This window comes from Haliaeetus albicilla, chromosome 3 (genome assembly GCF_947461875.1).
Source record: "Haliaeetus albicilla chromosome 3, bHalAlb1.1, whole genome shotgun sequence".
NCBI lineage: Eukaryota > Metazoa > Chordata > Aves > Accipitriformes > Accipitridae > Haliaeetus > Haliaeetus albicilla.
This window is the reverse complement of record NC_091485.1, coordinates 11,230,037-11,244,669: the sequence shown is the minus strand read 5'-3', so window position 1 is coordinate 11,244,669 and position 14,633 is coordinate 11,230,037. Positions and strand designations below refer to the sequence as shown.

Sequence of the window (14,633 nt, the reverse complement as noted above, 5' to 3'; positions counted from 1 at the left end):
CTGTGACATTACCTGGGCCCTGTCCTATCTCTTTCTTCTTCCTTCTCGAGGGAGAAAATGCAACGAGCGGGACTCCAAAACTCACAGGGAGCTCTCAGTGGGCAAACCACTTCTACACAGTCACAACCACCCTACTAAAATGAACACAGTGCCTTGTAGGTCGCATCCATGTTCACAGCAGAGCTTTTCCACTGCCCTGAGCTACCATGAAGCGAGAAGGATGCGAACGAAGCTCCATTTATGCCGTGGAGCCTGAATGCCGGCCAACCTCATTAGCCACTGGCACCTTAATCTCACACTTCAGAGAGCTGTAGGGCAAAGATGTAAGATTTTATAAGCTCATCTCCAAGAGGGTCCTGCAGGAGTCCTTGAAAACGGCATGTCTATGGTAACGACAATATATTCACAGAGCTTTTAGCCATCCCGTCAAGCCCCTCAGAGTGGCTGTCCCTTTCTCTTCTGCCTCAGGTGGCTCTGACACCCCTCCAGGGAAGCTCCCAGATCGCCGCTTGGCCGCTGCCATTCCCAAACCATCGGCACGCTCCTCAGGGGAGCCTGGGGAGGCTTTCCACTCTGGTATTGCACGGTGTGAAGAGAGGATTACTTGCACAAAAGCTTGTCACCACGGGTGACTTCCCCTTGGGCAGGGCACGGGGCAGGCAGGGCTGGCCCGGGGAGCAGCCTGGCATGGTGGAAGGGGAGATCTTGGCAAGCCCTTGTGTGCGATGCTACACGCACCTCAGGCAGTTGAGTTTTTGGGGCAGTTTGGGGTTTTGCTTGCCAGAGCGGTCATTTCACCTGGGATTATGGGCTTGAATATTTGTGGGGCTGGGCTATTTTCAGTGTCTTTGCTTCTCTACGGGACGGGTTGTTATTAATTATAGGCAGGGTCATGCAATGCGATGACTTGGGCAGTAAAGGGCAGGCGTTGTCCTGGCACGGGTCTGGTGAGTGATGCTGCAGGAGCCGGCCGGGTGCTGAGCTCCCCCCCCCCGGTGCAACAGGGCAGCACCAAAGGCAAGCAGTTTTCCCAGTGGGGCATAACTAAAAGCACTGCTGTGCACCCGAGGAACCTAACCCCAGTCCTGTGTGGGCAGTACCTTGGCTACCGAGTCCTGTTGAGAGGCAAAATAAAAGTAGAATATCACTTTAATGGTAAGCGGTTGCTGCAGGGCTTCCAAGCTGGGACCCGCTATCACAAAGATGAGTCTACCTGGCTCGTGCAGTGGATCTGCCCATCGTCACCCTGCCTGGGGACCAGACACCCCTATAGACACGCACGCTGCCCTATGGGCACCAGCCACGCTTGTGCCCACCTCTGCCAGGCTGGCAGCAGGGGACTGCCACGGGCAGGGAAAGAGCCGGGGTCTTCCAGCAGTGAAGGATCCCCATCTCCATGCTCTGGATTGGCACCTGGAGGGGCTTCTTGTTTCCATCCCTGCCCTCCCTTCTCCTCCCACACACAACACACACTCACTATTGACTATAAGGGGAACTTAAGGTAACCAGTCTGAGGAGTTAGGACCCTAAATATCTGAGAAGGTTGGAATAGACGTGATTGGAACTGCCCCAATTTGGGTGCAGCCAGATGTGTTTATCCCCTGCCATTTGTTCAGGCAGGGGCTGGGTCGCAGTGGGACTTTCCCCCAAATCCCACCTTATTTTCTCTCTCTCTGTGGCTTCTTTTCTTTCCACCTCACTTTTTGTCTTTCCATCTTTTTGCCAACTATTTGAACTCTAGGCATCATTTCCAAGCTCTGGGTCTCTGAACGTTCCAATTCCCAGATTACCTGCAATTAAACTGGAGTAAGCCAATGTCAGCCCCCATAAGTTATGCAGCATTAAGCCTATTGTGCTCAGGATTTCCATAGTGGTTTTCTTCACCTGTTTTCCAGTTGCCAAAGAAAGACAGAGGGATATCAGTGGCTTTTCATGGTCTAAATGTTTCCTGCACCCTCCCCACCCAACCTTCTCTGGGGTGTGCAAATGCACACAGGTACACCCACCCCCCTTGGCAGAAGGTCTGTAGGTTGAGCTGTGAATTTCAGCAGCGAGGAAGGATTGCTTAGGAGGCAGCCACAGCGGGACCCCTCGTCAAACCACTTCCCTGCTCTTAGACACCAGATCAAGACAATATTGCTTAAAATTCTGTGGGGCCTGACAACACCCCTCACCCCCCAGGCAATGCTGAGATATAGGAGAAATCCTACCATCGGGAAATCATCCCCCCATCAACTTTATAGTGCCTCCGTGACATTGTCAAGTGCTTGACTACTCCGTCCTCTCTCTAATTCATGTTCTCAGACTGTTTTCACTCCTCGCCTTTTAACTCTGCACTTCCTGACCTGGTTGTTTTGTGACTGTCACACCCTCGGTACACCAACCACAAGGCTTTGGTTTTAGCATCCAGGCAGGCGGAACTCATTTCAGAGGCAGCTGAGCTGTGCCTCAAATTGTTAAAGGGGTGAAATTGTTTACACCACCAGCTCACGCTAGCCAAGCCACGTTTATTTTGTGACTTTAATGATGGGACTGGGCGACAAATAGCTTGTGTTGCACGGAGCTTTGTAAAGACATGATCTAAAAACAGGAGGGAAAAAATGGGTGAAAAGGAAGGCAATTTTGCTTCAGCCTTTGTTGAGACACTTGTTTCGCAAGCTTAGAGGGTGCCCTGAGAACACCTAATAAGTGGTTTCTCTCTGACTTGTACATACCTTCCTCTTTTCTCTGAGAGCTGGTTAAATGCCACTTGTTTATTTGACCTGTTTTTTCCCCTCACCGTTGTTATTATTAGTGATCTAGAAATATTGTCGACAAATACGAACCAAACAAGTTGCCTTCAAGACATGGAGAAGGAAATAACAAGATCAAAGATCTTTAATTAAAAAACAGGGAGACAACAAAGCAGAAAGTGTCTCTCATTTCAATCTTTTTTTAATTTCGAGCCTCGTGGACTCAATAGTTTCTGCTTCAGATATGGAGTGCGATGCCCTGTTAAAAATAGCCCTCCAGCTGCCCAGGACAGCTGGAAGCGCCAGGGTGCCGGAGCGCTGTGGGTGGGTCGGTGTGGGGGCACCCGGGGTGGGGATGGGCGCCTCGCACCGATCCCTCCGAACACAAAAAGCTCTCTCACCCGTCTGCATAACTCTGTATCTGCCCATGGACCACAACCAAAAAGAAGCAGCTGCGAGAAGCAGGTGAGCAAAGCATTTAGTGTAAACAGGAATAAATAAAAATGCTCCCTAAGAGAGCACCCGCTTTCTCACGCCGTCCTTGTCCTGCACGTTAAGTAGGTCTGTGCATGCTCCTGGAGAAAGGTGCTTCAGTCTGAGTTTATAGGCCAAACATCTCTTACTACCATCTATCTACCTGGTTGAAGCAGACACTGTTGCCTTGGCAATGAAGCGATGGGACTTCTCTTCCTCTGGGCTGCGGTGAGTACGGCACATGCGTTCTCCATCTCTGGGAATGCGAGATAAGCCGAAAGGACAGGTAGGGCTGGTGGGACCTGTAAATGTTTTCAGGACAATGCTCTGGAGTCTCCCAGCAGCCAGTGAGGAGAAGCTGCCATGCTTAATACATTGCAAGGCTGCTCGTCTTTACTACAGCCTTCTCAGATATCGGGCCCTCGTATGCTGGAAAAAGTAGACACGTCAAACTCTGGGCTGAAAACATAGGAAAAACAGTATCTCTGTATATCCCTGAGTAGACATCTGCTGGAACACCGTACACACAAATATCCTTAGAAGATATAATTTGCTTAAAGTTGCATCGGTTTGATGCGCTCTGTGGGGAGGGGACATACCCAAGCTGGCTCTCACCAAAGCGGGGCTGGCGATGCCGGGTGAGCAGCTGGCTAGCTATGGCATGGAAGGAAGCCTGGCCCAGTGGGTCACGGACAAGCTGTGACATTGATCTGCCTGCGTGACTTTTAGACAAGTCACTGCAGCTGTACGTCCACAGAAAGCTTGGTGTCTTGTATTGCTTTAGGGGAAGAGAGAGATTGCTTAACCCGAAGTGTTGCTGAATCAAGAGCATGTCTCAACTTTAAGTTAACATCCAAGACTTTATCCTCATTTTTCTCTAACATCAGCAGCGACGTTACAATACACCAGGCGGTGCACATAACCATGAACATCAGCTACCTTTCATTTCAGCTAAGCTTCAAAGCTGATCCCAAACCCCAGAGCTAAAACTCTTTTCTCTCTTAAAAAGGGCAGGCAGGCTTTACAAGGATGTAAAGGCATCTGGTACATTTTTGAAGCCTACCTTGAAAGTTTGATGCAGTTACTGTTCTGCTAGGAGCCTTGGTGGGCGGCAGTGCCGGAGCGTGCCTGTGTGCCGTAGCAGCACATCGATCCTGGGCAAGGGGAGAGCACAATGCCGTGCACCATCTAACGTGGGGCTCTGGTCTGCTGAACTGGAGCACACACTTGCTGAACATTATGAAAAAGACAGCTTTGGGTTTTTCCCCCATCTTTGGAAACACGGTGGTTACTGCGGGTACAACCGGAGGGCACGTACAGGAGGTGGGAAGTGGGGATGTGAGGAGAGGTCGGTGCGGAGCAGCTGCATGAAAAGATCTGCAATAAATCGCAGTCTAATTTCTATTTCTCCTGTGCATTCTCAGTTTGGATATGTTGATCACTGCTAGCAAAATGCCCGGACCCATATGCTTGCCGTGTTTGCTGAGTGCTTGCAAACTCTGTGGATGGATGTGCCTGCGATGATCTAGGAGCTCCTGCCGTGCCAAGCCCCTGGCCCTGGTCAGAGGCTGTCCTGGCGCAGTGACACCATGCCTCCGTGTGAGCGGTCAGCTCTCCTCCCGGGGAAACCAGGGTCTGCCAAGAGAGCTGACTCGTGCGCAAATCTCCCTCCCTCCCTGGGCTTGGGAGCCGCGGGAGCCTTCCTGGCTCCTCAGCTTAGACAGACCCAAGGAAAACCCATGCCTGTTTGGCTGCAGTGATGAGGGGAAGACTTGTGCTAGTAGAAGTGATTTCTTTTTAATGCAATACAACTTCAGAATCTCAGGCACTTAGAGTCACTAAAAATTAAAAAGCGTTTTCCCCGAAGTAGGTGTTTTGACTGTATGTAGGACTAACTGAAGTCACTTGCCTTGAATTAATATAGTGCGTAAGGCCATAAAAGAAATGAAACATATCACTGCCTGTACTTTCGAGAGGCTAAAATAGCTCCTTCTCGAAACTTTTGCATACTACAGCTGTGCCCTGTTAAACGATGGCCATGTTGCAGAGGAGAGGGAGTTGCACTTCACTGAGCCTAAGCACAGTCATTCGCAAAGTCTCCGCCGATCCTTTGAAGGAGATAGCACAATGTAAGTGCAAGGTTGTTATTTGAAAACAAGAAAATTAGCTAACAGAAATTCTTGGAGGATGAACATTTTCAAGCTTTGAATGCCTCTTGCAAGAGCAGCCTGATTTTTTGTGAAGATATATATACTATAGCTTGTCACACCCAGCTCTGACTTGGGTTTTCAATGTACAATAAGGAAAAATGATGCTATTGGAGCATAAGTAGATGAAAATAGCAGAATTATCAATAATGTTGTAGAAAATGCTGAAGTTTTTGACAAATGTTTTTGTGTGCATGTGGGAAAATATCAGTGACAGCTTACAGTCTATATCAATGAGAAAATATTTTTCCCTTTATCTTTGCCAAAGGAGGATTTTAAACTGTAGCTTTGATAAGAGCTATCCAAGGAGCTCTTTGTTGATTTTTTTCATAAAACCTGAAACACCAGAGGATTTCCAGAGAGCTATGAGTTAATGTTGTGTCACTAATGGTGCGATAGCCTGGCAGTGGTCCTGGCCTCGTTACGGAATAGCTGATGTAGGAGTCACATAAGCAAAATTAAAGGAAATGGAATACAATCAGCGGCACCGATTAGTTTTACAGAAAATAATTGTTGATAGTGTACTTAGACTGTTGTAAGAATTAAGACTTGGTATTGCATGAGATCTTGACTAAGAAACTTAAAATAGAGTACATCAATTTGGGACATGCTGAATGGATCCAAAACAAGTCCAAATGACAGATATAACCCAGCTGAGGAATCATCGGGGATGCCAGTTTCTAGGGAGGACCTGCACAGATTGGTTCCATCCCTATGGGATTTAACACTTTTTATGTCAGTGACCTGAAAGAGAACTTTAAACAGTGACTGACTGAATATGCAGACGGCACAGTGTCTGGGGAAGTGGTAAATCATTCTGAGACGAGACTACTTGAGAAAGTGAGCTGATTCATTCGGTTTTAGTGTGGGCATAGCTGGGAGCAAAGGAGATAAGCCATAATTATGGGATAGTGTTGACCCTGTCCTGAGAAATTTTGATGCTGAAAGACTTGAGGATTATAAAAGAAAATCTGATGAAGAGGAGACCCTCATGTGATGCTGAGACCCAAAAGGACTGAAGCAGTCCTTGTACATATTAGCTGATCCTCAAACTGATCCTTTTATATATATATATATATACACACACATATTTATAAAGTAGGAGTGAACATATCATGTAAATTCTGGATTTGTCCCTGATGTAACAGTTTTGGAGTTGTGGGCTCCATGCTGGTGTCCACGTCTCCAAGGGGATGGTGCCAAGAAGAACCGTGAAATTGCTTAAAAGGTTAAAACTTGCATTTTATATATAAAGACACAGTCATTGATAACAGTCTGCTTGGCAAAGGGTAAGAGCAGTCCGAATACAGTCTGTGAATAGTTATATGAGACATTTATATGTACAAGCAATAGCAAGTCCTTTGCTCTCCTGGACAAAAGGGCAACAAACTCCAAAAAACTCGACAAAACAAGACTAGAAGAAATAAGCTGTAATTATCTTTAACTGTGACAGTAGCTGAGCACTGGGACAAGTTAAAAAGGTAGATGGGAGACCTGCCATCACCGCTTTCCAAATCAAGCCGGATGTGGAAAATAAAAAAACTAGCCCACGCCCTAAGAGCTGTGGTCTGTGCTGAGCTGGGAGTCGGAGTTCAGCACCTGACAAACGCTTCCATCTGGCCTGAAAATCGGCGACTAAGTTTTGGCTGGTGCCTAGGTCTCTGCAGCATGAGCGGGGTGGGGGCTGCCCCGTGACCGAAAGAGGCACGGCTCCTCCACGCTCGGATCCCACCCAGCCCAGGGGAGCGTGCTGGCTTGTCCAGGGTCAACGGCGCTCCAGAAATAGCGGTGAAAAAGTTAATGTTTCCCTCCTAACCCATTCGAGAGAGAGGAGAAGGGGCTGGAGGGGAAGGCTAGCCCAGCGCCTGTGTTATTTGGGCTTTCCAGCTGGCAGGTTTGGGAGCCAACAGACCCTCTGGCCGAGAGAGCAGCTGGGGTAGATTTGCTCCCAGTTACAGGCAGATGACTCGAAGAGGCTGTCACCAACTCATAGGCTCGTAGGATAACTCAGGTGGGAATGGACCTCAGGAGGTCATCTAGTCCACCCTCCTGCTCCAAGCAAGGTCATGGAGAGGTTTTTAAAGTGTTCCTGCCTTTGAAAAGCCAGCCTCCTCTAGCTGTTGCTGCATCAGCCCTGCCAGAAACAACTTAGCTGCGAGGCTGGAAAGGATTTCTTAAGCGCTGTATCTTTCCCTTCAGATAACACAATATAAATGTCGAATAACCTCCACACATTCCTCTCCTTCCCTCCTCCGTTTCTGATTAAGAACATAGGCTAGAGGTTTGAGAAACAGCAATGAAGCCTAAATCCCACTGGCTCTTCAGAGCACTTGAAAATGTCCCTATCGAGTAGGAGCACGTGGCTGGTTATCCTGGGAAACAGCATCCACCTGCGTGAGGGCAAGATGCAGGGAATGCAACAGGATACTTTCAATGCCAGTGGATTTGCCCAGTGGCATCAGGTCTTCCCTGGACTATCAGGATTTTTTCCTGAATGCAAATGCTCTGACCTCTCCTTTCTGCAAATCCACTGCTCTTCTGAGCCCGAACTGGGACACAGGGTGAGGAGTGGGGGCATATATACGTGAGAAATATATTTGAGCACAGACAGTACATCATTGAAACTCCTTTCTTTTCTGTGTTGATGCCTTTCACTGGGGCTCAGATAACTTGATTTGGCACTATTCAATGCTAAGTTTTCCATACCAACCGCAGCTGAGCTTTGTTTAAATGAGGTTTGCCGAAGCTGTGCTGAAAGTGAGTTTAAAGGTTCACAGTCTTTGGAGCGGATCCAGGCAGCTCTTTGTGCCTTCAACTCCCTTGGAAACTGCAGAGGGCTGGGGGCCTGGAGAAGATTTGCATGAGCAAGTTCTCCCCTGGGCCCCCGCTTGAGTGCAAAAGGGAGCAGCGAGCAGCGGCAGAAATTAGACACTGTGGGCCAGATTCTTCCCCCTCCTCTGGGTCCTGTTATCTGCCTCTCTGCTATTTTGACCTGGTAGCACTCGGTACACACGTAAAGGGTGGCACAGGATGCAAGCAGTGAGGGGTCACGCTCCGGCAGAAGCAGTTTTAGCGATAAGAAGCTATGGCACTGGCTTTGTGCCCTGGGTTGTGGCAGTCGGAGAGGAGGGGGCTAATTCTGCTCAGACGATTTAAGTAGCAAGTCGCCTTTAGCCCCTGTAAAGAGCCCCGACTACTTTAACGACAGCTGCACCTGCGGTGTTGAATGCACAACGCGTTACTTTGCATAGGGCAGCCACTGTAGAAAACACACTTGGTGTCCCCCCAGCTTTCTTCTTCTGCAGTAGCCTCCTTGCTGAGGAAGCAAGCTGCCGAACCAGTGTGAAAGTTATTTTTATTGTATCTGGGGTGCTTTTGTTCTCCATTCTCTTAGGAGAAAAAGAAAGCCTGGTCACCCTGTGACCTCGGATCCCATAGACAACTTCAGATTTACCCAAGAAATACCACCCAAGCTAGAAACCGGTCTCTAGTCTGAGTAGGAGAGGGATTAGTTTAATAAAAGATGACTTTACCTTCCCCAAAGGCATCATCTTCTTCTCCGGGTGCAGTCAGATCTTCTTGGGCGTGCTGCATCGTGGCGAGGACGCGGCTCGGGGAGCAGCCAGAGCCGAGTGCTTGAACTGGTTCCTACGCTACAGCTCAACTATTTCCTTTCACCAGTTTCCTAAACATTTTGGTGGTAACAGCTTCCGCATCTGCACTTACATTAATCGTCTCATTCATAGGAAGAACGCTTCTTGTTTTTACAGACAGCCTTCGAGATGGGTTGTGAGGTGGGGTGGCCCCACTGCTGAGACAGAAGTTGATTTTGCGAGCAGAGGCAGGCAGGACGGGTTCAAAACGCACCCTGCCCCGTCGCTGCGAATGCCACTGCGCAGCGGCAGCCCTGCCAGCCCCGGGTGTAGGGGTTTTGCATATGAATGTAAATCCTTTCTGGTGGCAGAGGTAGAGCCAGGGAACAGCTCACCCTGCTCGGGCTGCAGAGCAGCTCACTTTCACCCCAGGAACAGTTTGACCAGAGTAACTCTCCCAGGCTCTCTCAGTGCCATGTGTTCACGGGATTGTATTTTTTTATTTAGCACGGCAGCAGCGACAGCACGTTCTCACCCAGGCTGGGGTGACCCACGGCAATGGACCTGTTGACAAGCTGGAAAGCCATAGGTGACGCCGGTTGTCCCACGGGCAGATGCACTAGCAGGGACGTGATTCTTGCCGTTAGGCTTTCCCGAGTCACCGTCTTTGATGCGTTACCAAACCTAAGGACCTTTCTGATGATCGGGTGAACAACAGAAGAATATCAAAGTAAACTTGCTGTCTGTCAATAATAGGCATATTACTTGACTATCTGTGTCACTACTGATTCTGCATCACACCGGTCCATTCAGTTGCTGTGTTTCCTGAACTTTATAAAGCAAGTTGACTCCTTCCTGCCAGGCCTCTCAGTTTGGGAGAGGACCTTGCCTACAAACTAACTTACTCTAAACTTGCACAAAAATACGTTTGGGCTTCAGGTAGTGTCTCAGCCTCGCACAGTCCTGCTGACTTTATCGGATCACTCAGGGATAATCACGGGCGTGTGTGTGCACATACAGGTGTGGGGCCTAACACTGGTAGTCCCTCACACCTCTGCTGTCAGAAGTCAGCGTGTAATGACAGTAAACCTGTACCAAGTTTTGATTACTCAGTCTAGTAATTGCATGTGTCGCCACACCCTTGAAAGCGAGACTCCCGGCCCAGCAGCGGTGTTCGCTACCGCTTCCGGTAGATGAGTCACAAGCCGATATAATGAGCTCATCTCTAATTATTATGTTGTGTTTTTTAAAGGTCTTAGCAGTGGGTTTCTGCAGGGCTGAAAAGGGAGGCAGCTGGTCTCCTAGGCAGTGCACAACTTGAGCTAGTCCAGATGGAGAAGACAGGACAGAAGACAGGACAGGTCCCTTCGGAGTGCCGGACCTAACCCCAGCCCAGGCCTTAGAGCCATGTTCATTATCTCCTATAGCAAGTCCCGTGGCAGCACTTCGGTCATCGTAGGAAGGTGAAAATCCCCTCCCCAGCTCTAGCACAGCCTTCCCCTGGGCGCAGGGTAAGGTGCCTCCCGGTCCCTGGAAAGCGGCACCGCATCCCGTGGAGCTCGTGCCTCTCCCTCGCTGTCCCGTTGGGCGTCTTGGCTGCACAACCCAGGGGCTGCTGCCTTGCCGGGGCTGGGAAGCAGTGTTTTCCTAGGTGGACATGGCCGAATCCTTCCTAGGACTGGTTGTTGGCGGGGCCCTGTGGCTTGACTGCCTGGTTGTTCCTCCGCCCCAGCAGCAAGACTCCTTGAGGAGCTCTCTTCCTAGGAGGCCCCTCTCGTGCTTTGGTTTGCTTTAAAATTACACTTGTTTAAGTCCCCGCGGAGTAAAGATGGCAGTTTGGCCCAGTGGGTAAGACAGAGGACTTGTTTCTGGCCCCGCTGGAGAGGCTTGGGGAAGTCACTTCTCCTTTCTAGACCTCTCCCTCACCCTTTTTCCTGCCCTGCTTATTTGAAGTGATTTCTTCAGGCAAGGACCATCTCCGTTTAGGTGGTAGCTACACCTTATTGTGCTCAACAAGAGCATCCCTCTGCCTCAATAAGGCTCTCCTGCCGTGGTGGTGAGTAGACGAAGACAGCGGTAAAAAGAGACAAACACTATTACAGGGTGATGCGGGGACACAGAGCAGGACAGGGGATCAGTAAGAAAAAGGAGAGAGGTGTGAGAAGAGGAATAACAAGATGGAGATGGGAAAGCCTCGGAAGAAAAGCATGGATCGGAGGGAGGGGACGCCGATGCAGGGGGACGGCACCTCGCCGGGCACAGCCTCCCAGGGTCAGAGCTGGAAACTGCTGAGCTTGCAGAGCCTGGTGGGGCCAACTGGGGTGAGGGAAAGGAGAAGTGCTGAGGGAAAGGCAGTCACAGGGTGTACCTTGCCTTAAAAACTTCCCCGCAAGAGCCGCTCCCAGCATCGTATCCTTGAAACAGCAGGAGGTGGATGGGAGAAATCTTGAGCCTCTGGAAAGTCAATGGCTAGACTGCCCCAGGGTGCTGTGGAGCACATCCCACTCTGATGAGAACCAGCGTGGGCCAGAAGAGCCTTCGCTATTCCTGCTGAAGGAAGTTTTTGGTCTTGATTTGAGTAAGTTGCAAGATAAGCGATGCTACGCATACAGATGTGAATGACTCAGACAGCCTAGCAGGAAGAAATGCAGAGAAAATACCCTGCAACAACAATGCTAACTTCTCTGTGCTGTCCTGCAATTGGAGCTCATTTGTAAATCAAGCATGGGAAGTTTTAGCCATTTACCGCTTCCTTCAGAAACACGAAGGAGCAAGCCACGCTGTCCTGGTTATTGTGGCAGCTCCTTTTTGTGCTGCATTTCCCTGGGACTTAAAGTTATTTCCTTACCCACTGTTTTCAGTCAGCCTCTCCGGATGCCGGTTACCTTGACAGCCCTTTTTTCTTTTATTTTCAGGAATTAAAAGGCATCAAAAGCTGTCCTCTCTCCCGAAAACAACTGTCACCAGTATGAACACACCAGCCGGGCTGGTGATGAATGGTAATGACTCAGCCTAACATTGCAGATGCACAAAGAGGAGTCGCTTTGATTCGTTCCTGTTTGCCACATTGTCCCTTGACGGCAGCCTCACCTACATCGCTCGCAGCATGCCACGTTCCTCTGGAAACCTGTCCCCCAGGGGAACGCCGTGTTCTTTCCCTCCAGACAGGATAAGTTAACACGGACAAAACCAGGCCACTTCGCCTGGATGCCCGGGCCCCCCCTTCTCCCTGCTCCAGCTTTGCATTTGGGGCAGCATAATTTTGCCCTGCCAGATTGCACGCCTGTATCTTTGCTGTTTACTGATCTCAGCCATCCAGCCTAACAAAGTGGCTTCTTCCCTGCTTTATTTTGTACCAGCCTTTTTTTTTGCCCTCTGTACACACAAGAAGTACTTTTATCTCGTTCTTGTTGAGCTGTTCCAAAATATGGTAAGTTTTCTTTTCACCTGTTGGCTAATGAAGCCCCATGCCACACCAAAAAAAAACCCCGAATCAATTTTGCAGTCACTGCAAAGCTCTCACATGCGTGTTTTTCATGTAACCACATCTGATCCTGCTCTCAGAAAAAGCCACCACCCATTCTCTAAAAACCTGTCAACAAAAAGCGGGGGAGACTGGGGAAATGTCAAAAACAAGGGCGGATCAAGCAAGAGGAGGCAGCTTTTAGAACAGCTCCTTTAAATCACCCCAACCTTACTCTTCTTCCTCTGTAACTTTATTAGAATTTCTGACCCAGAAGAAATATTAAGTGTTCTGATGTTTTATCTTCAGATACAGGACTAAAAGCCAAGATATTCTTAATGAAAAAGAAGTGTAAAAAATTGTGCCATTTACCAGTGTTGGGTGGGGTTGTTTTAATTCATCCCTACCTTAAATTACCAACACCTCCGCAAGCAGCAGGAGAGACAAGTTGGCTATTTTCTGCCCTGCTATGCTGGTGCAGAAGGGAGGTGTCTTAAACAGCTTCTGCCCTAGTCACATCTCCTGCTCCAGCACAAGGAGGATTCCCAAGACACGGAAAGTTGTGTGTCAGAAGGTTAGCTAGTGCCCTGCTTTGTTCTGGGGCTATTTTGCGGGTGAAGATTTCATTTGGGGGGATAACATGGAAAACAAGGAGGAAAAAAAAAGAGATAAAGGAAGGGCAGATGACCTTGAAGTGGAGATAGTATGAAGGAGGACATAGGAAAAGGGGGTTGACACCAGTTACTGGTCAGTTTGGGAAAGGGAGTGTTCACACAGATTTAGAGTCCTTGTAAAAGTTTTGCTCTGGATGTTGCTGCAGTTTCAGTTCTCCCGGTAAACACCCTCTGCAGAAACCTGAAGGATGGAGTTACAATAACTTGTCTAGTTGTTAACTCATTTGCAAGTTACAGGGACGCCAGGGACTTGTATTATATTTAGACAGTCTGTGTCAGTGACTGACTGAGCTTAGTATAATTTTTTCTTTGCCAACTCTTAAAACTTCTTGCACTTTTTTCCCCCCAAACTAAGCTCATTCTTTTTTTTAAATAGGGATATTCAGTTCCAGAGAAAACTTGGGAGAAATTCTCCCCCTTACTGTCTGGAACAGAGTCAGCAGGCCAGGACGGCAGAAGACATGACTCACTCCACACAACTTCACAGACCTTAGCAGACCTGTGCACAAATCTTCATGAGGCTATAAAATACACACTGCGTATTTCAGAGAGCTGAAAAAAGGGGCAGGCTCCAGGAACCGTTCACCCAACAGAGAGGACAGTGGTTCCTGAGGACCCCCGTAGTGCATTAGACGCTGGAGACGAGCTGGGTGTATGAGCTGGCCTCTGGGAGAACTGCACTCTTGTACCAGGGAGGTTATGGTGCCAGTTTGGGATGTAGCTCGATGCACTTGAGCTATGCAAAAGCCATGGTGGCTGAAGAACGGCAGGCTGGCTCCCCTGGCCTAGCTGGTGTCCACGTCCATCTTGGGCTCAATACCCCAGCGGACACGCACATCGCAGTGAGCAGGAACCACGACACACGTGTTGGTGGTGCCCTACTGTCTCATTTCACGTTCTCCGCGACGTCGTGAGCGGTGAACCCATCGCGTGCCCTGGAGGTGAGTTGTGCATGTGTGTCCATTCAGGAGTGTCACTGCAATCCACAACACCCAGCACATCCCACCAGGCCCATCAAAGGTGACTTTGGCTTTCTTCTTCTGCTAAGAGAGCCATTTTTCATTCCAGTATCACTTGGCCTGTGAAAGTAAATCATTACCTCCTCATAGCAAAATACTATTTCAATTCAAAGGGAGGAAGCAAACCATCCTCGATGAAACCCCTACAGAATAAATACAATCTTGAAAATTGTACTCAGTAAGTAGTTCCCAGTGGTTCATTATCAAAAGAGAAGAAAATGGTCAAGTGTGATTTTTTAGGCTCAGCCTTGGATCTGGTATTATTCAGTATATCCTTTAATATCCTAGATGATAGAATGGATATGATCACACACATTACAATTGCAGATAGCAGGCTGCCCAGGATGGTACGTACACTGGCGGACAGAATCAAAATTCAAGCTAATATTGACAAACTGGAAAAGTGGTCTGGAAAAAATTAAATGCAAGAGAGCGAGCTGTGAAGTAATATGCTCAAGAAAGAATAATCAA

General features: G+C 48.8%; 1 protein-coding gene across 4 annotated transcripts in view; it reads right to left on the bottom strand.

The window, feature by feature from the left end:
- Positions 1-14,633, bottom strand: part of RIPOR2 (RHO family interacting cell polarization regulator 2) — a 107,634-nt gene that overhangs the window by 59,783 nt on the left and 33,218 nt on the right. Inside the window, exon 1 of one of the 4 annotated variants that reach the window (XM_069778834.1) lies at positions 8,947-9,159. The exons of the other annotated variants lie outside the window; for them this stretch is intronic. Coding sequence (XP_069634935.1) covers positions 8,947-9,007 — 61 coding nt within the window. The 5' untranslated portion in view covers positions 9,008-9,159. Of the gene's footprint in view, positions 1-8,946; positions 9,160-14,633 lie in introns of those variants that run through there. 4 annotated transcript variants of the gene reach the window in all.